General features: G+C 36.8%; 1 protein-coding gene and 1 long non-coding RNA gene across 7 annotated transcripts in view; one reads left to right on the top strand and one right to left on the bottom strand.

The window, feature by feature from the left end:
- Positions 1 to 23,601, bottom strand: part of LOC109145913 — a 53,664-nt gene that overhangs the window by 8,256 nt on the left and 21,807 nt on the right. Inside the window, exon 3 of the long non-coding RNA XR_002047600.3 lies at positions 2,150 to 2,290. This is a non-coding gene — a long non-coding RNA (uncharacterized LOC109145913). The remainder of the gene's footprint in view (positions 1 to 2,149; positions 2,291 to 23,601) is intronic.
- The window catches only part of EVI5 (ecotropic viral integration site 5), a 75,098-nt gene that overhangs the window by 33,414 nt on the left and 18,083 nt on the right, over positions 1 to 23,601 (top strand). For 5 of the 6 annotated variants that reach the window (XM_039555750.1, XM_039555748.1, XM_010409113.3 and 2 more), the window contains 6 exons: positions 4,023 to 4,157; positions 6,247 to 6,387; positions 6,913 to 7,071; positions 8,654 to 8,800; positions 11,537 to 11,632; positions 22,800 to 22,895. In XM_039555750.1, coding sequence (XP_039411684.1) covers positions 4,023 to 4,157; positions 6,247 to 6,387; positions 6,913 to 7,071; positions 8,654 to 8,800; positions 11,537 to 11,632; positions 22,800 to 22,895 — 774 coding nt within the window. The remainder of the gene's footprint in view (positions 1 to 4,022; positions 4,158 to 6,246; positions 6,388 to 6,912; positions 7,072 to 8,653; positions 8,801 to 11,536; positions 11,633 to 22,799; positions 22,896 to 23,601) is intronic. The other variant, XM_039555747.1, reaches the window with a different exon arrangement.

Here is a 23,601-nt window from a genome sequence, read left to right as displayed (position 1 = left end):
GTTTATCTGTACTTATTTAAAGATACAGCATCTATTGTATATATTTTTATCATCTACATATTTTTCAGTCTCAAATTGATTGTTTCACCATGACAGAAACCATAACGTTTGGACATGAATGTCTGAATAGAAATGTATGAAAAGAACCGCCTAAAGGTACTTGCAGCTGCCTCTTCTGAGCAATACTGTGGGATTAAAAAACCCCACTGTTTTGCTGGTAGCAAAAATTATGTAAACAATAGTATTTCTAAGGTTAACATACCCTTGTAAAAAGGTTATGCATTTATATTTGAGTATTATCAAGGGTTTATGCTGTCTGTATGAGATTGAATAGCATAGGTTGGATGGCTTAACGGTAACTATTAGAGGTACTTACTGGATTTGTCTGAAGAAATTCTTTCCTGCAGCACTTCTGAATACAGAGGTGGGTAGAGGAGTATTCTTTTGATCAGAAGCCCAAATTACACACAAGTTTATTTCTTTCTGTGCTAAAGTACTTATAGGGAGTTTTTAGTTGAACCAGAACGGCTTCATTATGAAGTGTGGAGTCTACTTAAAGAGGTAATCATGATACTAACCAATGATACTAATCTGTCTTTGGCTTGTCTAGTCTTTAAATGTAGAAACTTGCCAAAGGCAAGTCATGGTGGCTTACTAAATGATTAAGAGGAAGGTGGCTTCTTCCTCAGACCGCTAGTAAATCAAGAACTGCATAGAGGAAGTTGTGCCTGACTTGAATGAAATACGGACTTTTCTTTTGAGGCATGCTAAGAGCAATTGTATTTGAGGAGTTAGGGGAAAGGGTAGTCAGCCTATTGTAACTTACTCCTGATAATTATGTGCTGAAGGTTTTATTCTCTGTTCTTTTTGCCCTTGTGTTTCTAAATGAGAAGGGTAGCTTTTTGCTGAAGGTAAATACCTCCAGGATGCAAATCTTGTCTTTCCCAGCGATACTGTACTTGTCAATGATTACCCAGTTCATCAGTTGGAATGCTTTAAAATTGAACCTGATTAATTGGAGGCTAATCAAGCTAAAATTAGTTCACATCTTATTTTTAAATAGGCTCTTCAGCTATATTATGTGAAGATAGAATTTTAATTGACTAAGCATTCAGATGGAAGCATATGCATTTTGCAAGGTAATTTATAGTGATGTATTTGGTTATTGTTACAGCAACTTCATAATGCGTAGTTTCTTTTCAGGAACTCATGTTAAAATGACTGATAATAATTAAGAACATAGTAATTGATGTTGGGAATATATGCTTGTAAATGAGTGTTGCAGCTTTATGGAAGGCTTCACTTTATTTTTTACAATATACTTTCCTAATACTATGTTCTGATTTGCAACCAAAAAGCAGAAAATAAGAATTCTGTATTTAGTGAAGTACTATAGTTAGTGCTTAAATGTGTAAACGAAGTTAGCTGGGCAGCTGCTGAATCAGCTGTTAATTGCTCTTCAGTATAGTGTACTGGAGAACCATTGTGTAATTATATCTGTCACCAGCGTAAATAATATTTGGTATGGTTATGTTTAAGAAAATTTGGGTGGAAATAAATCCAGTTGTGTGAAGCCAAGCAAGGACTTGTTTCTTTCACAATTAAATGGCTGTAGAACTACAGTTTTAGTCCTTTATATTACATGTGTCTCTTCAACATAGGCAAGAAGGTGTTATTGTGGTTAAAATGTTTGGCTGGTGCCTGAAAATCCGTATTTGCATTGTGGCTTTTGTCAGAAATTCTAGGGCTTAGGGCAAATACATAAAAGCAGATTTTTTTTTTCTTGCAGTCAGTTTAAAAGTTGCTTTCAAACATTGTTTTAACTATAAACTTGTGTTACCTTTGTATACTAAATTATTGAAATTGTGCTTTGTTTTACTAAGTAGTAAAACTCTCAGCTTGTAATTTGGGAGTCTTGTTTTCTTCAGTCTGTTCTGATCTTGGCTGGGGTTTTTTGCAGTATATCAAGATTTGATTTAGAGTTTGTTGTGGCTAAATAAATAAGTACTCTTAACATATTCCTTATGCAGGTGATATCTAAAGACAGATTTAAAGACTCGTGCTTGAAATTGGATTAATAACTTTTCTTACCTTCTCCATTACTAATTATTTGATAAACATCAATTAGATTTTTATAGAATATACTTACATTATTGCAAAATCAGCATGTATTCAGCTCTTCAAATCTGCTGTTTTCTCTCCATGTCCTGGAAAATACTAGTGAACTTCTTCCATTGCCAGAGAGAGAACACTGCATTTGTTCACATTCTGTATGTACCACAAACAGAATCTGGAACAAGAAATGTAGAGTCCATCTAAGTTGCTGTGTGTATCATGGGATAAACTTGTACAAACAGCTGGGGAATAAAAAAGAGTTGTTCCCTCTTTTCTGCCTCCGCATGGTGTTATATGTGGTACTTGTGTTGCTACATGATGTGAAGCAACTGTAGAAATTAATCAGCATTGACCACCATCCTCTTCCTTATGCTCAAATCAGGTCTGCCTCCACTACTTGTTGAGGCAAAACCAATGTGTGGGTTGAAAATTAATATGAATTAGATTAGTATTGTATAAGGGAAAATTAATATTAATGTACAAGGATCATACTATTTCTGTGTGTGTTCAGGTGCACAGTTAAGTAGGCCTCATGCTTAAGTGGATGGTGTCAATGACACTAAAAACTTCCTGCCTGAGCTGTCTTTGCCTTTTAATGCTTTGTGCATATCCCCTCCATTACAGCTTCCTGCAGGCACATATATACAAGAAATACAGTAAACTGTAACACTAAGTGTAGTGTAGATTTTGAATTTGGATTGTACTGTAAGTCATGACAAAAGGTTTAGTTGGCATGCAGAAGTATAAAAGCAAATGAAAGACTTATTTCCTTGACCATGTAGTTACATTTAAATCCTTGTTTTGGCCTGTTTGCCTCTTATTTGTACATTAAAAGTCAGGGCATGTCACACCCTAACAGAAGCATGTGGAACTGAAGACTTCTGTTCATTTTTTTACTGCTTTTTACATGCAGAAAACTAAACTGTTTGATGCAAACATAAAGTAAGACACAGATGTATCTTTAGTATAATGAATAATCTTTTTAAAGTTGAATTGTTAATTAAAACTTAATCTATCCATCCAGGCATAGTATTTTTATTTCACAATGTGGTTAATGACACCAAAAATATATTAAATTATTTTCCTCTAAACTTAATTTTCAGGGTAGCTATGTAAACACAGTAACTAAACAACTATGCTTTGAGGATTTCAACACACACTGTTTTCTTCAATCAGAAATTTAAATACTGATTTAGGTTGGTATTGCCTATCAAGCAAGTCTGACAATCTGCCAAACTTACAAGTAACTTTAAAGTGACACAGGGAAGAAATAAAATGTATTTTTTAACTGTTGATTGGGGAAAAAGTTGAGTGAGTCTTTTGAATACAAATGCTTCGGTTGGATGTATCTGAATTTCAGAAGGAATATGTATAGTATGAGCAAATGAGAGCCAAGAGCTGGAGTGAAGAAAGGGGCAAACCAAAGTCATTGTGCATTGAAGCGCATATAGTTTTATTTTAAATCCAAGATTATGGAAGGAATCTGTTGAATTGGAGTTTAACTGAGTAGGGATTGAGTGATACTTTTATTAACCTTGTAATTAACTAGTCTTCCCTAAGCACCTTTTTCTGCATATCACAAAATAATCACAGATTGTTTGAGAATCTTTCAATTTGGTTGACAATGACAGAAAAGTGTGAGTTGTTGCTTGTCAATACTAATAGGGGTCTCAGTTTTGTCAGACATATTTGGCTGTGTGGAGGTGCAGTTGTTTGAGAGGCAGAGCAGTGGGGATATGTTTGGTAGCAGTCTGCACTGACATTAATAGACTTGTATAAGGTAAGCGCTTATGCTGGTATTTCTGATCTGAAGCATTTAAATGTACTTTTTCCACCAAATCTGGTATATAAAACCCCTTTCAAACAATCTGTGGTTCATACTAAACATATTTCTGCAAACTTTGTAGCATAAATGCAGTTCACGATACAGTGAAGACTTTGTGCTACAGCTGGAAAAAGAGCTGGTCCAAGCCAGGCTGAGTGAAGCAGAATCTCATTGTGCCCTGAAGGAGATGCAAGATAAAGTTCTAGAGATGGAAAAGGTAAATCAAACCAGGACCCTTTATATAGAACAGCACTCGAAACAGACTAGAGGTCCCTGTAATTCTTTGCAGAACTGTGCTCTAGAACCTCTCTTCTATGCTTCTGTGATTGCAAGACGCTTTTCAAATCTCAAAGTACAATAAAACTAAGGTCTGTTTGCACTGGGAAAGGTTTGTGAATAACAGATCACTTTTCTTCTATTCCTGAAGCCTGCTGTAGTGGAAAACTTGGATTTTGGTGAAGTCTTGATAGGAAACATCAATTATTTCGAAATTCTAAGCCCGCAGGAGCAGTGGGCTTAGAGTGAGCATTGAGATTATGTGAAACTAGTTTGGGAGGGGAAGAGAAAAGGGTTCAATATTACCATTCCTAGGTACTGAGTATCTTCCACTCCCATTCCATTATGGGCAGGGAAAGAATCCCTTCACCGCTCAGTATCAGAATCTCTACTGCTTTTTGGATGCCATGCTGGCTTGTAACTTACTGATGCCAGAGTTCAAGATGTACTCAAACCAACTGGCAAACATTTACCTTTCTTTGCAGCAAAATTTAACTGCAAGATAAAATAGCAAAAGAAGAAAAACCGCAATAATTGACCTGATATAAAGCATTCTAAGGAATTAGTTTCCTTAGGAAACTTTTATGAGCTATATACCCAGGCTTTGGCTAGGGTATATTACTAGCTAATTAGATTAACCTGCTGGAACCAAGATTTATTTTTCAATTATCTGAGGGGCTTGATGAGTGTCTGATGGGCTTAGTAGTGTGGTAGTTTTTACTGTATTGACCATTGGTAAGAATTTAGGATACAAGGTATTTTTCAAAATTCAGGAGACTACTTAATCTTCATCAGCATGGAGACAGCATACAATGAAAACTTATCTGTGAAGAAAAATTGGAGTAGTGGGGTCAGTTCCAGTGTACCAGGCGAACTCAGACGTACAGCAGTATTTCAGTCTGTCATGATGAACTTAGGCATGTGAGAAAGGGGCTGAAGTGAACTCCCTTAAATTCCTACAATACAGCTCTTTACTGCTGTTAGTGATGAGTTGTGAGTCTGGGGAACTTCTGCTGAATAACCCGAGACTTGCATGGCCGTACTGACAGTGCCATAAACATTCAGAAACATACCCTCTCATTTCCTGTATTTGCCAATACTCAGATCCTATGATTTTGAAACATGGAATGCTAATAAATGGCTGTTGTACTGTGTTCTGTTAATGTTAATCATGTGCTTTACTCAACTCTCAAGAAAACCTGACAACTGTCACAGTATTACAGATCTGCAAAAACATTTGATTTTACTGAAAACAACTACTGGGAAATAAGTAGAAAGTGATGAAGGACAGTTCAACTTTGAATATTTGGTGACCAATGATTTGCTGTAGGGATACTGTATTCAGACAGCCTGTCCATTTTCTTCGCCTCGTTTTTCTCCCAGATTTCCCTTATTAGGATTTCATCTCTGTTTTGCTTTTCTTGGTGTTTTCATGTTTTCTGTTTAGCCTTCTCTCGCCTTTACTTTTTCCTCATGTGTCTTGCACTTTCATCTCTAAGACTTTTTCTTGACTGGTTGTTGTTTGTAAATATTAACACATGGTTCCTTTGTCAGCATATCTGTTCTCCTTTTCAAAGGCTGATGACCTACTTCCTAAAAACTAAATTTCCATTTATTATTTTTCCTGTAAACCTAAATAAAAGTTATAGCTTTAAGGTGTAATTTCAGTTCCTTGTTTGTTTTACTTTTTATCCACTAGATCAAAACCTTTCAGATTCCTCTCCGTATTTTTCATGATGTGTTCAAATATTGTAAATATGATGTTTTGTTAGGGATACCATTCAGGGAAATCTTGAAGTCAGAATACCTAGAACTACTACCTTATAATTTTCTTTTGTAGTTGGCAGTTAGAAGTTATTTATACACACTCACTATATCCAGAAGCTTAGCTTTTTTGATCGTTTTTATTTTGTAGAGGATGTGCACCTTAAGTTTTCTTAGTTATTGTTCCATGTCTATGTTCCTGGAGTGGGTTTCACTAAGCACAATTTTATTCAAATACATATTTAAGAGGATGATCCTTGTTGCAGAGGAACAGCTCCCTCCCTGATGAGGAAAATGTTGCCAGACTACAAGAAGAACTGATTGCAGTAAAATTAAGAGAAGCAGAATCTTTGATGGGTCTCAAAGAACTAAGGCAGCAAGTCAAAGATTTGGAAGAACACTGGCAGGTATGGGTAGCAATATACTTTTTATGAATTTTTATTTTCAATGATAAAGCAAAAGACTAAAATTTTGAGATAATGAGTTCAAGTAGAAACTAATGATTGTCGATCAAACTGCTGAGGTGAGAAAATCCTTAAATTCAGCTGTCACAAGAAACTTAACCTAAAAAGTATGTTAGAAGTTGGTGCCTAGTTGTTACAGATGGCAGAGGGCCTGTGCTACCAGGTAACTGTAATGGTTGGAGGGAAGTACCTTATCAGTACTCCTACTTTGCTAAATGTTAAAAAGGGCTAGAAAGAGACAAAAGTCTTAGGATATACTTGAAATTCACTGACTTACTGTAGTTGGGAATTAATGTGTTCAGTTTTTGGTCTATTCTTAAAACCAGTAAGTTTCCATGGGTTTCTAGCTTTTAGGATCAACAGGAGAACTCTAGCTATTTGTCCCCATATAACTCTGAGACCTTAAGTGAAGTAAGGAAACACCAGGAAGGATCAGGCACTATCAGCAAAAGCATGCTGTTTTTCTAGCGTCATCTAGCTCGTACCACTGGAAGATGGAAAGATCCTCCGAGAAAAAATGCAGTGAATGAGCTACAGGATGAGCTGATGACAGTGCGGCTGAGAGAAGCAGAAACTCAGGCTGAACTGAAAGAGACCAAACAAAGAATGATGGAGATGGAAACACAGGTATGTTACTGAATGCTAGTACATGTGAATTGAGCTGGTTGCTGGAAGTTTGGTGTTATCAGGTAGATGCCTGATGAGGATCTTCACCGTCTACAGGCAGGACTTTAGTTCCAAAATGCGGGGTCTTTTTACTTCTGGTAGATGAGGATGGGAGACTCTAGTGCACACAGTACAACTTTATTGTCTCCTCTTTAATATTTTCCAGGATTATGCTTTCTGAATTTCTCATTTGGATTAGCTGGTAGATTCTGAATGTGTGTGCATCTTAATTAATTAAATTTTAACAGGTGTAATAACAACAAAAGTATGTTTAAGGTGTTTTAAATTTCACAAATCTAATTGGCAATTCTGATAATAGTAATGTTTAGATGGCAGTGTGTGCTTTCTTTAGGTGACATTGCTGATACTAGATTTTCTGCTGAGGTTATGAATCTGGTTACTAAGCTGTGGACTCAGCAAAGCAGCTGTGTATTGGTCAGGGTTTTTTAGCACGAGGTTTGCCTTTTATGTGCCAGACTAGAAAACCCTTGGTTACCCCTGCTGAGGTTTGTGCAGAAAAGACAATCGTACCTCGATTGCCAAGATTCTTTTTGTAAAACTATTAAGTTGCTAAGCACCTGAAAGTGCACTAAAGTGGTGAGTTCATATTATATGAGTAAACTCAAGTTAGTAAGCACAATGTGCTGATGATTGAGAAGGATTTTTAATAGACTTCTAAGAAATCTTCCCATGAAATACCTGCTAAATGTAACTTTTTTGAAAGAGATCTATGCATCCAAAAAACTAAACAAACAACAGCTTTACTTGACAAGGTTCAGCAATTCCAGAAACCAGGAGAGCATGTAAGGACGTGCTATTGAAGAGAGATTAACCAGCTGCAAGGCATATGAAGGCTTCTTTCTGACAGAGGGATCACTTTATACCAACTGCTTAAGTTTCTTCTTGCCTTACCTTGTAGTATTTTCACTGAAGTGTCAACATTGTTTTGGTCAGTAGGGGGCATAGAGAGTCTGCTGTCTGGCTTACATTTACTTAGGTACTTCTCACTTCAGTGTTACACATCGAGTCTTTGTATGTGCTTATGCTGTTTAGCTGTCATCTGAGAGAAATGCCATTCTCATGGTATGGTGTGCACAGCTTCAGGTACAAGTGCTATGACTTGTACTTGTACACTGATCTCAACTAAGGTGCCATGTTGCTTTCAGGAATTCACTGGACAGAAAAGCGTGGACAGTATTTCTGACATACCTGGTCTTTCCTGGATGCATAGTGTAGCTGAGATACAAGTTCAAAAAATCTGCCTTACCTAGGCAACAAATTGGGAAAAACAGATCTATTGGAGCTTTGCAATAATGTTCTTACAATGAGTCATCTGTTGTTTAAGAACAATTTGAATATCCTGGTCATAAACAAAATGTCATGCAAACTCTTCTGATTACACTTGGAAAACTCTGAATGCTTTTTCATCAAAAGTTTTTTATGGTAAATGATCTCTAAGTCTGTTTTGTCAGACTTCAGGGAGTTAGATTAATAACCTTCCCTTAACATGTATTTTGTTTCCCTTTTTTGTCATGAATTTCAGAATCAGATCAATAGTAATCATTTACGAAGGGCAGAGCAAGAGGTTGCCAGCCTACAGGAGAAGGTGCAGTATCTTTCTGCACAGAACAAAGGACTTCTGGCTCAGTTGAATGAAGCAAAACGTAGACAAGCAGAGATTGAATGCAAGGTAAACAATATCCTGAGAAGTGCTAATATATATTTACATTTTAGTCTTGTCTGCCATTGTTGGATAAAATTGTGTCTTAACTGAGAAGCATAAATCATAAAAACAAAATTCTTTTTACCGATTTTGACAATATCATCTTGAATTTACCATCTCACAAAAACCACTTGAGGTTTTGACAGAGCTGATTCTTTCTGGTCCCACAAAGATAAAGTTTTACTTTAAAGCATGGTTCTGCTCAGAAAAGTGTCTGTGTATAATATAAAAAGACACACCTCAACAACAGACTCTTTCAGGCTTTCATTTTTTTTGCTGTCTTGCCAGTTTCATTTGTTTCTAGTGGGACCCAAATCCACAGTGCAGCAGAGGTGACTTCTGCTGACTCATTAAACTCCATCACAAGCTTTTAGGAAAAAAGACACTGAATCTTAACTAGAAGAAATGGCTTTTACTGACTTTCTTGTTTGCCATGATCTCTGGTTTCCTAAGTACTATTTTTTTAATGCTGAGATTATTTTTACTGATTTTTTTTTTTAAATAATCACAATCTTAGTGATGTCTTTTTCATATAACCCATAACTTACTTGGATTGCTTTTTGATACTGAAAGGGTTCATTAATCCTTAAAAGACTGAGGATTGAGAGTGTGTAGTCAGTATTCTCTTTTATGTTGACTATAAAGAGAGCAATATACTCTAACCTGATTAATGAGTTAGCACACAACTGTTCTCAGTGGGATAATACACTTGTAGAACAATGTTCTAACATGGGCTAGAGAAAAGTGTGACTGTAATAGAGCACCAGTCATACTCTTTAGAGATTCTCTGAAAGTAGCTATGGTCAATAGCTGGTGAAGTATCTTTACTGACATACACTAACATTAGGTCCTGAAACTTGTTTTGCAGCCAATAGAAAAGAGATTACAATTTACACTGTAAGATGTTTTACAAGTAATATTTCAGTATATTTCAGAAACAACAACAATTATTCCTGATTCTATTAGTAACTGATTTTGGTTTTTTTCTTCCTGTTTTTTCAAGTTGTTTAAAATCATGCTCTAATTTTATTTTTGTTTTGGCTAGGTAGCAATATTCTACTGCCTCAAAAAAAAATACTTGGATTTTCTACTCCCCAGTTGTTTTATGCATAACAAACTCGTACGTTATTTCAGGAGCTTGTATATTTCTTTTAAAAGATGGCTTGAAATGCTTAAGCAGAAGTTAAAATTTTTGTAGCCAGCTGCATCTCATACCACCTGTACGGCAACTGTTTTGTCACTGGTGTGTATTGTTATGTTTTTCCCTTTTTATCTGACTACTGCTTCTACAGCAAGGACTCAATTTCCAATTGTTTCTTGAAACTCACCACTGATCTTTCTAATCAGTTGTGCTAAAGAATTTACAACATAAGATTTGTGCCTCCACCCAGTCTTGTTTTTCCTACCGTATCAATTTCTGTGGTAATTATTGAGAACATGCTCTGTTTGAGATAAAGCATCAGTGCCATCTAGAGCAACACTATTGATTCACCTCTGATACCAAAGTCAAACCAAGCCAGTCTTTCCTTCAGCTTTCAGTTAAATACATGCAATCCTGTGGACTTGTCGGTTTGCCTTCATTTGAACAACCATGCAACAGAATTTAGCAAGAACGGCTAAACTTTGGCTAGCACGATAGATTTTTCTGAAATGGTCTCCACTGATTACAAATGCAGTTAATTGGATCCTGTGGATGATACACCTCTGTTATGGGAATATTTTTTTTAAAATAACCCAAACAAATAGCATGTTTTGAAGTAGCTTCTATAGATAAGCTTTGCTATATTTGATTTGATCTCAACCATACTGTCTAATGAAGGGTGGTTGAGTACTGTTAGTTTGAAGCACAGATTAAAATAACGGAAGTACTGGAACTGATTTGCAGTAAATGCAGTTTAGTTACACCAGTCTGCTATAAAAGTAGGTGTACCTGAGCCTAATCTGTCTTTTCCGCAGGGCTGTTTGCTCTTCACCTGATAGTATTGCTCACTAATTATCTAACACTCCTTTCACTCTGTGGTTGTACCAGGTTACTGATAATGTAATACTGTTTACTGCTCTGAAGTCTTGAGGACTTGCCTCATAAAACAGGACATTTCTTTCTCTCTTGTTCAAACTCAAATTACCTATCATTTATAGACAGACCTGTAGGTTAAACTTACAGTGGGAGGCCGATTGTAGGTTATGTGCATTAGTATTTTATTCTAAACTGTCTTTGTTATATACTGTGACTAAGATAGCTGGACTAAATGAGGTTGAGAATGCATTTCCTTTTGTTTCATTTTTTTTTATATTTTAGGACAAAGGAAATGATGAAATAACTAACTCTTGTGTAGCTTTGCTGTTTCTATAAAGTCCAAAATTAAAGCATGAGCTGTTTTTTTAATTATGTTTATGCTTTTTCTTAATTTACAGTATAATATTTCTGGAAAACAAGACAGTTGTTTTCTGGACCTGGAAATTGATAACAGCAAGTTTTCAAAACTGCACGGATTTTTTTTTTTTAGATTATTATACTTTAGAGTTTATATTAGATTATTACATACTCCTATGGGTTAAAATTAAATTTGAGTTCTTAGAATAGTGGTCCTTTCACAGCAGTGTATTAAGTTTTCTCTACTTAGGATTTCAGGTAAAAGCAGTGCCCAGTTTTTAATCAGCTAAAACTGGTACTAGCTAGCTCCCATTTCTGACTTCTTTCAGAGTAAAGAAGAAGTGATGGCAGTACGGCTCCGTGAGGCAGACCGCATTGCAGCTGTGGCAGAACTCCAGCAGCATATTGCTGAATTAGAAATCCAGGTAACAAGCGATGGCATTAATTGTGAAACTTGATACTGATTAGATTTCGTACTTAGCGAAGTTTTTTCTTCCTCTGTGTTTCTTTATTAGCATACTATAAATACAGGGCCAAGTGGGATAATGCTATATTGCTGAATTCCTATACAAGCAAAGCCTTAAATCTACCTTGTGTGCATACTTGTGAGCTGTTAATAATTCCTTCTGTACAAATACCATGTTAAAGGCAAAATACTCTTTTTAAACTCTGACTTCTGTTTTGGTTTTTTTTTCTTGTAATTGGTACTTCTTACCAATTAATAGACAAGATTGAAAACATCCTCTGCCCATAAAAAGATGCATACATTTTGATTCCAGCAACTATCTTTTTTCCTGTGACTACTCTTCTGCTATGATCAGTATTGAAGGATTTATTGTAAAACTCTTACTCCCTTTATGTAAATCTTAAAACCAGAAGTATTTACTGCTACCATGTCATCATAGGATCTCAAGATGCATCCTTTGGCCTCTGTGTTGTTCCTTACTCTTTCAGTTCCTTCTGGAGCTTTCACCATCCCATGAACTTGCTTTTCCCTTGATGAGAAAACCAGAAATAACTGTTCTTTATATTTTCTTGGCTTTGGGAAATGATGATGTCTTACTGTAGTCTGACCTTTCTATACTCATATACTGTTGTCCTGTCTGAATTCTGCTGCAGAGTTTTTCTTGGTTATTTTTACTAAGTTACAAGCTAATTACTCTCTGGTTTACTTTTTTTAAAACCTGGTGTTGCTATTGTGTTTCTTCCCTCTGAAATCTTTCCTTTGAGGTGATTTTACTGTATTGTGTCAAAGCCACCTTTTCCCTGATTTCTCAACTGGTTGTATCTTTTTCATCTCTTCATATATGGAATGTGCAAATACATTTCATTGAGCTTGCATAAAGAATTTTTGTTATATTACCTCTAGTTCAGCAGGCACTATATCCATTAAAAGTTAGAGCAGCCATTTCTCTAAATGGTATAATGCTTAGATAATGCTGTGATCAGTACATTAGAAATACCTAGATAAGTACAATAAGCATTGCATATGAATCATTTATCATCTAGTAAGATAACAAGAGAGTAGCTGAGTTAAGGTCAATCTTCTACTCAAATTAGCATTTTAAAAAAAAGAAACGGGAAAGTTTAAAGGTTACTTTAAATAATGTGATTTTGTAGGTGAGAAGTGAGTACTACTCATTTTGCATTATTTTTACTTCAGCACAGACTTCAAATGCCATCCTACTTCCATTATTTGATTGATACACATCTCTCAAAAAGTGGTCGGGATCTTATGAAATGGTGAATCCCCTAATGCCCAGTTGGGAGTTTTTGGATAGCTCTCACACAATTCATATTGTGTTCACTTTTTAGTGTAAATACATCTGACTTAGTTTTCTGTTGTTTGACTCATCAAATCATCCATGCTCCATCATTTTATTGCTCTCCCCTATTCCCTTTTTGTATTTCTGCTTAAGTTAGGGATCCCAGAATTACATGCAGATTTTTATAATACCTTGTTGTGAGACATAAAAGAAGTGCAGAAAAGTAATCTATATTCATGATTCTGGCTAACACATCCAAAGATCATACAGTCCCTGTTTTGTTGTAATATTGCACTCTCTCATTTATAAATTTAAATAAAGTAAATATAAATAAACTCTCTCATTTATAAACAGTTGTTTATCCACATCATCTTTCCTTCCTTTTCACAAGTACTACTTTGCACAGTGCAAGTTTTAGTTATGCTTTTATTATTCTAGGCTTTTTGTTTCCTTCCAAAGTGCATTTCCAGTTCCAATCTTTATGGTGTTCTCAGATTATCACCTGCTAATGATTTCTTGAGTTTGATCTTAGTAAATTTCTTGATTTTCTTCACAGAAGTGAGAGTGGCTGTGCTTTCTTTGTATACAGTGTGGAGAATGAAGTCATTTTGTGGCTGAAGTTCACATTCATTTAATGAGTTTGCACTGTTAGGTTTTTGGTGAACATCTGATCTCTAATTTACACTAGCATGAAAGATAACTTCTTCAATTGTGAAATACAGATTTTGAGTGTAAACTTTATAATATTTAAAACAAATTATTTAGCATAAATAAGTTCTGCTAATGTTAATTTATTTTTGATATACTGTAGATGTGACTTGAAATGCTTTTATTGAACTATGATAGGTTGGTTTTTTTTTTAAGACTCTAAGCAGATATTTTTGATCAGTGTGTTTTGCCTGCAAATACGAAACTTAGGATCAAAACTTCCTTTTTGGGTACTCATGCTCAAAAGCCTTGAAACACCTCCACCAGGAAAATGTAATAATGGAGTTGGAAATCCTGAATTCCCAAAGCTTATAAACTATAAAACATGCAGTTGATAACAGGGCTTAAACAAAAGCCACTTTTTAAGGAAATTGAAACTCTACGTAACTTCTTCCTCAATGGAGAAAGAGCTGCCTCCCATTCTCTTCTGTTCAGCTTGTTGCTGTAATTGCTGTCACCTGATGTGGGGAGCAGAGGCCCTTTTAATCAGGACTTGCCTTAATGACTTGAAATGCAATATTTAATACCAGAAATACATTTAGCCAGTCTGGGAGCATAGGTATCACAATTAAAGTACAGATGCACAGAGCATCACAAATAGATCTTGCCTGTCATGCTGTTTCAAAGCCGATAAAAATGAAGGGAGGAAGTTAGCCTACCACATAACCTTCCCTTTTTTTTGAGGGGGTGGTGCTTTTCTGAGAAGCTTAAGGGATTCATTACCAGGTCCACGGGGGCCATAGCAATGCTTAACCTAAATTGTGAGGTTTTCTTTTAAATGTTTGTGTAGGTGTAGGTGCAAGACAGTGATGTTAAATTTGTAATGCAGAGTATCACTACTCCTACATACAAACTGATCTGACATGACACACACACATGCTAGATTTAAATCACAGTTTCTGGGTCACTCTTAGTTTTGGTTAGTAATAATGACAGGGATGGAGAGTGAACTACCATTCAATAATAGATGTAATTCTGCAACAAGTTGTCAGTTTATTATGATGTTAAGAAGTTATTTCTTAATATAATCTAAATGTCACCTTGCCCTGTTTGAGCATTCAGTTCATGATGCTGAGCTTTTAAACTCTTGTGTAAGTGTATTGAAATGGAGTGAGTTGTCCAATACGTGATGGATATTCTAGGTCTTTCTTTACCAAAAATAGCATAGAATTGAAATACAACTGAAGTTTAACTTACATTGCACATACCTAAGCCCCAGAAGTGACAAAGAAAAGCACTGATGTTATAACTCTGTTATGTGGAAACAAAAGTTTACTTTCTCAGCTTTTGTTTACTCCTCTCTGTTGTTATTTTTCTCTCACTTGCCAGTTCAGCTTATGTTTGGGAGGCAAACATAGAATCACAGAATGGCTTGGATTGGAAGGAACCTTGAAGATCATCTTTTTCCAGTCTCCCTGCCATGGGCAGGGACACCTTTCCCTAGACCAGGTTGCCTCACCATCCTCACAGTAAAGAATTTCTTCCTAATATTCAATCTCAATCAACCCACTTTCAGTTTAAAGCCATTACCTCTTGTCCTATGACTATACGCCCTTGTCAAAAGTCCCCTTCCAGCTCTCTTGTAGCTGCTTTAGGAAGGGGCTCTAAGGTCTCCCTGGAGCTTTCTCTTCTCCTGGCTGAGCAGCCCCAACTCTCTCAGCCTGTCTTCCTAGAAGTGCTCCAGCCCTCTGATCATCTTCATGGCCTCCTCTGGACTCACTACGCCAAGTCTATGTTGTTCCAGTGCTGGGGACCCCAGAGCCCCCAGGTGGGGTCTCAGAAGCATGGAGTAGAGGGGCAGAATACCCTCCCTTGAGCTGCTGCCGACACTGCTTCTGATGCAGCCCAGGACACGTTTGGTTTTCTGGGCTCCAAGTGTATATTGCCAGTTCATGTCCAGCCTCTCAGCCACCAGCACCCCCAAGTCCTTCTTGGTAGGGCTGCTCTTGATTTATTCATCCCCAGCATCTATTGATATGAGGGTTTGCCCTGACCCAGGTGTAGCACCTTCCACTGAACCTTATTGAACCTCATGAGGTTCCCATGGGCCCTTGTTCAGGTCCCTCTGGATGGCATCCCTTCCCAAAAATGACTTGGATGTATTTGGCAGGTTTCTGGGCTTCGGGCAGGACATTTGAGCAATTTATTAACAGATGAAGGATGGATTTTTGGATGGCTGGGCTACTGTTTTTTGTACTTCTACACTGGGGAGAAGCTTACATAGAATCATACAGTCATTTATGTTGGAAAAGACCTTTAAGATAATTGAGTCCAACTGTTAACCCAGCATTGTCAAGTCCACCACTAAACCATGATCCTAAGTGCCACATTGACATGTCTTTTAAATACCTCCAGGGATGGTGACTCAACCAGTTCCTTGGGCAGCCTGTTCCAATGTTTGACAGCCCTTTCCGTAAAGAAATTTTTCCTCATATTCAATCTAAGCCTTACCTGAGGCAACTTGAGGCCATTTCCTCGTGTCATTTCACTTGCTACCTGGGAGAAGAGACTGACCCACACCTTGCTATAACCTCCTTTCACATGGTTGTAGAGTGATAAGGTTTCCCTCAGCCTCCTTTTCTCTGGACTAAACACCCCCAGCTCCCTCAGCGGCTGCTTGTAAGCCTTTTGCTCCAGACCAGCTCTGTTTCCCTTTTCTGGACATGCTCCAGCACCTCAATGTCTGTCTTGTACTGGAGGGTCCCAAAACAACACAATATTCATGGTGCAGCTTCACTTTCTCACAAAGGCTAGAGATGTACACCCTACAACTAAATGGCTTGTCCTGGTCAGGTTGCATGCAGTCTGATCCTGTTTGTCCCATCCTTTCCCAAGATGAAAGAGCCAAGGAATGGATGTTGTCTCCCTCTATATCTATAGTCAATCAGCAAAGCTTCAGGTTTGCTTCCTTGGGAAGGTAGTCTTTCTTGTTTTCAGCTGAACTGATAGCTTCAAACTGCAGCAAGCAAATATTTCTGGCCTCATAATTAGCAAGGGTTCCTTCTGATTGCATATAGGCAGTCCTGTTGGTCCGTTGATGTTGTTTCTGTTTTGGTTTTTTAAGGTTTTCCCTGCAATAATTGAAGGAAGAATAGAAAAATTCAGACAAGGTAAAATCGGTTACAAGCTGCAGTCACTCAGCTGCCTAGGGTGAGGAGCAGTAGACCAGTGGAAGTGTAGGCTGTTTGAGGAAGCAGAGTGGGGCAGCTGTAGCCTCTGCTTGGCAGCTTAATCCCTTTTCCTCCATTTCTATGCAAGCTGGTGACTTGTAGTATCGTCTTAAAATTATCCATGGCTGATTTGAGTTGGGTGATAGAGAGCATACCTGTAATATGAAAAACTGGTTTTACACCTGAGTAATCTTAAAGCAAAAAATATCCATAAGAATTAATTCTTCTTTTTGTTAGGTTGATCTGGACAGGCAGTAACATCACTTCCTCCTGCTGTGTTTCCTGGCAGATTCAGAGAATTTTGTCACATTTACCCTATCTCTAACCCTGTCAAAGCTGCTTTGAGAACAACTGTAAAGGAAGTCCATTATTGTGCTAGAAATCTCCCCATGGTTTAAACTTTTAGCACTATTTCTTTAGAACGAAGCCTTTCTATGACCTCTGTTTAATAACTTTTCCAAGTACTGACTGTTCAGTAAAGAAATTGTTTCCATCTTTTCAAATTACAGGAAACCCTTTTTTACTCTTATCAATACTGGTGTGAGATGTTAGTGATGTGTTTTTTGAAAGTCTAGAATGAGTCACTATAAAGTCACTGAAAGGACAGTAGTTACCACATCTACCCTTCTGAATACACTTCATTTACATTTTTAATGCAGTGTCTTTTGCCACAGAGTAATAATTTTAAAGCCTCTCCTGAAAAGAGGCTGAGGCAAGTTGTTACCACATAAATATTTCTAGGACAGAAAAGATCAAATTAAGGGTGTTAGGGAGACATCCTAACTTCCAGTCATTTTTAGTAAAGATGTTATCTGAGGAACAGCAACTGTTGAGCATGCCTGTATTCTGACTGCCTATGAAACCATTTTTTTTCTGTGTTTTTAAGTTCACAGTTATTAAAGTGAAAACAACCCTAGATGTTTTCTTATTACTTAAAATGGCTGATTTTCTTGTTGATGTATATTTCCTTTCCTATTCTGTTGTGATAACTGAGTGTTTTTAGAAAACTTGTACACCTCTTGGGATGAAACACCTGCAACTAGAATTCAATTACACTGATCTTCTGTATCTTAAACTTCCATCGGGCAGCAGAAGCTGGCTTAAGGCCTCCAGTGTTTTTCAGGTGGTTCCTGGTGATTTGTTTGTTGTAGAAACCCTTTTTTATTATGAGTACTAAACTTGATTTTGGGAGGCCATTATACAGTAATGGTTTCGGGTATTTTAAATCAGCATATTTTTTTAAGCAGTCTGTCTCTGCACTCTTGTGTTGCCAGCTATACATCCTGGCCTGATGCTGACTGAGTTTGAAAGGTCTCCACATGTTCAGGAGTTCTCAGTAGGCGTCAGGTAGTTTTTTGAGACTAGCTGCTGCTTTGCAAGATGCTTTTCTTTTAGAAAGCCAGACAAAGGAGGATTTAAATGTGATATGAAAACCGTGATTCTCAGTTGATAGTTTTTGGTGGACAGAATTCTTCTTCATTTCAAGGAGCAAATTTTTGGGGTGCAGATTTTTCTTCTCAGGAGCTCTCAGTGTAATTCTTGGTATGCACACAAGTACAGTCACTCTAGTACTTCACAGCAGGATGAGAGAGGAGAGAGCTTCCAAAACTGTGAAGGGGCCTAAGTAAGTTCTGGTTTAGCAGCGGGTTTTTTTGATCTACAGAGCTCATTTCCTGCTTCACTGCCCGTGCTACTCCCACTATATACACAACCTCTGGGGCAGGGGGTTGGATTGGCTGTGTACACTGTTACAAGCACTTGTCCTTAGAGCAGAGGTGATACCTGCCACGAGGGTGTTTGTTACCCTGATACACAGATTTCTAACCCTGGTGGTGCTGGTGGAGCTGGTCTGTTGGAAGAGACTATCAAGGGAGGATTTACAAATCTTCAAAAGCAGTCAAATCGAGATGAGGCATCTTTAATTACAGTGTAATACCAGCTGGCATTGCTTTTCTAAAAACCCTTCTGGGAAGAGGAGGTAGGCACTGCAGTGGTGCTAATATGCAGATGCAGTATGCCAGGGATGTAAAGATTCATTCACATGTGACTGCAGGATGTTTCAAACAAATTCCTAGATTCTAGAATTGGCTAGCTTTCAGTATTTTGCAATTCTGATAATACCCACACTTTGCTTATTGACATGTTATCTGACTTTTTCTCTGTGTATTAATTTTAAATTTAAAATGACTATTATTTGCCTAGCGACCAGCTAGTTTTTGTGTTGTGACCTCTCCAAGTATCACAGATTTTCTATAATAGTGCTCCCCCTGAAAGCCCACCACCAAAAAAACCAAACCAGCAGCCCACATCCTATGTGTATAACTCTAGATTTAAAAAAATTAAACACGTAATTGCTTATGCTATTCTCTTTTAAAAGGTGTGATATTCATACCTTGAAGACTTCTAAATTGTAAGTGGAGTCGTAACATTCAGTTTTGAACCCATACAGTTGATCTGGGTGCTTTCCTCAGAAGTGCAAAGTTGCTCAAGCGCAGTAGTACAAAACTATTCAAGCACAGTATACAACCAATGCAGAGTGAAATGTCTACTTCCTACTAAAGTAAATGCCACAATTAGAAGCATTAAATGAACTTAAGCTGCATGAAAGCAATTTAATTTTTCTTATGTCAGTGTGACTGTGTAGTAACTGATAGTATGCCCTCACCTTGAGTACTGTGTGCAGCTCTGGGCCCCACGATTTCAAAAGGATATGAAGGTCCTTGAAGGTGTCTATAGGGTAATAATTAAAAAAGCTGGTGAAAGGGCTGAAAAGAAAGTTCTATGAGGAATGGCTAAGGATTTTGGGCTTGTTTAGTTTGGAGAAAAGGAGGCAGAGGTGGTGGTGTCAAGCTCCCCTAATGAAAAGCTATTGTTAAAAAATATTACTACCAAATTTAAGTTCCTCACATTAAAATTTACCTTTGATTAATGAATGCTCATCAGAGGGTGGGAAATATTTGCATTAGGTTCAGATTACTTTCTAACATGAAATGTCACTGGAAGGTGAAACAATTTGGAAGATTATGGTAATACTTTGTAGTTGTATAAAAATGTATGTATTGAGGAGAAATATCAGTCATTCGATATTAAAGAATATTGGGTAACTTAAAAATAATAATATGACAGATAAAACTTGAAGGACCTTTTTTGTTCATTAAATATATGTAAGCTTTCAGCTGTCTACTTATTATTTATTCTCTAAATTAGATGATTTTGATAGAAATTAAAATATATTTTAATGCTTTGGTGTCTGACTCCTGCATGTTTTCCAGTGGTTTGCTACCACACTTGCATAAGCATCTGTAAAGGACAACGGTGTGATCAACTTAGTAGACTATATCTTTTTTTATTGGTCAGAGATGAACAGCAGCTGTAAAGAAAACTCTGATGCCTTTTCCTATTTTTTTTTCTATGTCATCCTTCCAATTTATCCACTGCAGACAGACTTGGTAGCCCACAGAACATGGGGTTATTTAATTAGAAATATGTGACTTTTTTGCAGCCAGTTAAAAGGATCAGCTTCCAATTTTGAATGTTGCAAGAGGAAGTTACAGCATGACCTTTCTTAAAGTATATTTGTAGAAGATGCCATTGCAGGGTTCCTTTTTTTTTTTTTTTTTTTTTTTTTTTTGTGAATTGCCAGCTCTACAAAATCTGTAGCTCTGAAAGGAAAACTGAAACTTACTTGCGTTTCACTAATAATGGGCATCTTGCAAGCCAGGCTTATGCCTTCCATTCAGCTCCAACTGACTGTAGCTACAGTCAGTTCTTCTGTGAGCAAATACACACAATTATTCTGTAATATCTGCATTAACTTTACAGTACTGTTTCTAGAATAAAAAGTAACAATAAAACCACTTAAATGTAATGGAAGTTGTAATTCCCATATGATATACACTAACAGCTATTTGTGTGCCAAACCCAACCTGCTAAATGTTACCGCTTCTGCTGTTAGTTTATACTGACCTTGGGAGTGCCTGTTTCATGGCCTCTTGTGCACCCAGTTTCTGTGTAAGCTCAGCTGTTTATTACACTTCTGTTTTAAAAGGACTGTGGCACCTCTGTTCTATTTCTGCTAAAATCTTGCTTTACTGTTGCATTTTGATTGCATAGTGTACAGTGACATAGTAGAGTCCATAGAATTAGAGGCTTAAGTGGGAAAGTCAAGGTTTCAAACAGAGGGAAAGGGCTTAAGACAAGCATTTCTCCCATATATTCCTGCTACATCAAGAGATCAGGTCATTCTCATTGTGTGGAATCTGTGTCTGACAGCAAGGAAGATTTTTTCATATGCTGATGTATTTTTAGTCTGCAGGTTATGTTGCATTTGTTTCATAGGCCAGTAGTCACTCTTGTAGAGAGAGATGATGGGGTTAGACTGTGTTTGGGATTTTTTTAACTATTTAGGACAGGAACTATTAGTAATACTGTTAATATTAATACTACTTGTGTGTGTGTGAATTTAGCCATAGGTTACCTTGGAAACTAGGTTCAGTATGGAATTATGCATTAAAGGATCTTGTTCTTCTATGTTACAGATTGTGGGAATTAATATGACAAAATTATTTTTGGGGTAATTTTGTAATGCATACCTCACTGCAAGAAAAACAAAGCCCAAAAAAAGAGATATTGCTTTGATACTGCCAACACTGACAGTGTTCTAAATTGTTCTCTTCTTTCAGGAAAAAGGTTTGGAAGGTAGCATGTTATCTCTCCTCAAAGTTCTGTCCTGGGTATATTTCAGAGGGGTGTTTTAAAGGGACCTCTCCATTAAAGCTTTTTGTCTTAATTTTTGAGAACAGTTAACACTTTTCATTCTAAAAGATATTTAACTTCTCTTTGCAAATGACTTTCAATTTGGCTGTTTAAGTAAACTGTTTGCTTTCTTCAAGTGTAATTAAAACTTCAGCAAAATGAGCTATAGGTAGAAAAACAATATATTTCCATTTTATTTGTATTTCTGTAATATACTGCTTGTATGTGATTTACAGTTAAGGTAAAGAATTATACAAGATCAAGGTGCTTGCATTCTCTAGAGCTGGTGGCTGCTTCAGAAATTACTTAGCTGGAAAAAGTCAAGAGCAGAGTTGTTCTGCATTTTATTAGTAGCAAGCAGAAGACATGGAGTGCATTCCTCATCAGGGTGATTATTTATCTCAGTTCTGCCAAGTTTGGTTCAGTCACATTAGGATTCCCTTTAGGGACAAGATGGAAACCAGTGCTGCAGGCATTCAGTGCAGATGAAACCTTTCAAGCATCCTGAAACGTAGGAGCTGCATTTGGTTGACAAATGAGGGGAATGTCATATTCCTCTTCATGTATTTTTGTTTGGGTTGGTTTTCTTTTTTTACTTGCCAGTTTTTCTGTATACCTCTTGAAGCATTGGTATTAGGGGACATTTCTCTCTTCATTTATACTCTCTGGAACTCCTACGTGACAAATACCACCATATTTTGGATGTTACAATTCTTCCTACAGGACGAAAAAGGCTTGTCATATGTAGTGTTTCCCAGGGCATGTCCCACAATGCAAGGAAAGAATGGTTTTGTTTACTTGGAGACAAAAGGAAATGTCTTGTTGCTAAATGTAAACTTTACATTAGTGAAAATAAAGTACACTAAGATATGTTCCATGTATTGATAGTATTCTGTAGGAGTGGTTTACTAAAATGCAATCTCACGTATATAGGATGTGGATTCCACCTGTGAAGCTGTTAATTCTTCATACTCCACCATAGCATCCTACCTGGTACTATTGAGAGAGTCAGCTTGGTCTGAGCCACTGTCACCTCTAAATACCTGCTGTAATTTCAACCAAATGAAAGTGCTGGGTGGTATCTGGGAAGAGCTTCTGTTTGTGACAAAAATATGCAGACGGTTAAAATAAGATTTTTGATATAGTAGATCTTTGAATAACTTGAATATGATTCCTTTTTTTAACCAAAACAGAAAGAAGAAGGAAAAATTCAAGGGCAGCTTAATAAATCGGATTCTAACCAGTACATCAGAGAACTGAAAGATCAGATAGCTGAACTGAATCATGAGGTAAGTGATATTATACTACAGTCTCTGATCACTTGTACCTTTTGTCCTTTCACCTGTAGCAGGTTTTGCTTATTTAATAGTTAATACATCTTCAGTACCTGTTTTTGCCAAAGTACATTATTTTAAATGAATGCAATAAAACTCTTATTCATGAATCTTGCCTTTATCTTGGGATGTAAGAGAACAAAAGAATGTTTAGTTACATGATTTGATGTTAAACGAGATTGACATTTATGTTCCATCTCGGCTTTTTCCTTAATTTTCTTAATTAATGAGTTGATCATGTTGCATTTACTCCACTTGGAACTGCATATATGAGAATAAGCCCCTTTATGTCTTTATTTGGTACAACTATTAAGGCTACTGTAATTAGAAATTAAACTTCATTTGTGCAAGTGGAAGAATCCATGAGTAAATTTCTTGGTTCTTGCTGTTGCAAGGATGAATTTTATGTGGTATATACTGAGATTGCTTAAAAAAAAAAAGGATGCTTGCTTAATATCAGTTAACAGATTTTTAAGTTTTAAACTGTCAGAACCTTCAATCTATGAAATTTCTGTCTTCAAACTTCCTTGCTCTAGTAGTTGTAGTAATTTTCTGTTAAAAAAGATCAGAAGGTCTTGAAACAGAGATGGCTTATGTAATTCCTGTGCTCACTGGCTCATTTCAGTTCATGCTGCATTGTGAAGAAATGTTTTTACCTAAT

The sequence above is a fragment of the Corvus cornix genome, chromosome 8 (genome assembly GCF_000738735.6).
Source record: "Corvus cornix cornix isolate S_Up_H32 chromosome 8, ASM73873v5, whole genome shotgun sequence".
Taxonomy (NCBI): domain Eukaryota; kingdom Metazoa; phylum Chordata; class Aves; order Passeriformes; family Corvidae; genus Corvus; species Corvus cornix.
The sequence above is the reverse complement of the archived record's forward strand: the minus strand, read 5'-3'. Positions and strand labels throughout refer to the sequence as shown.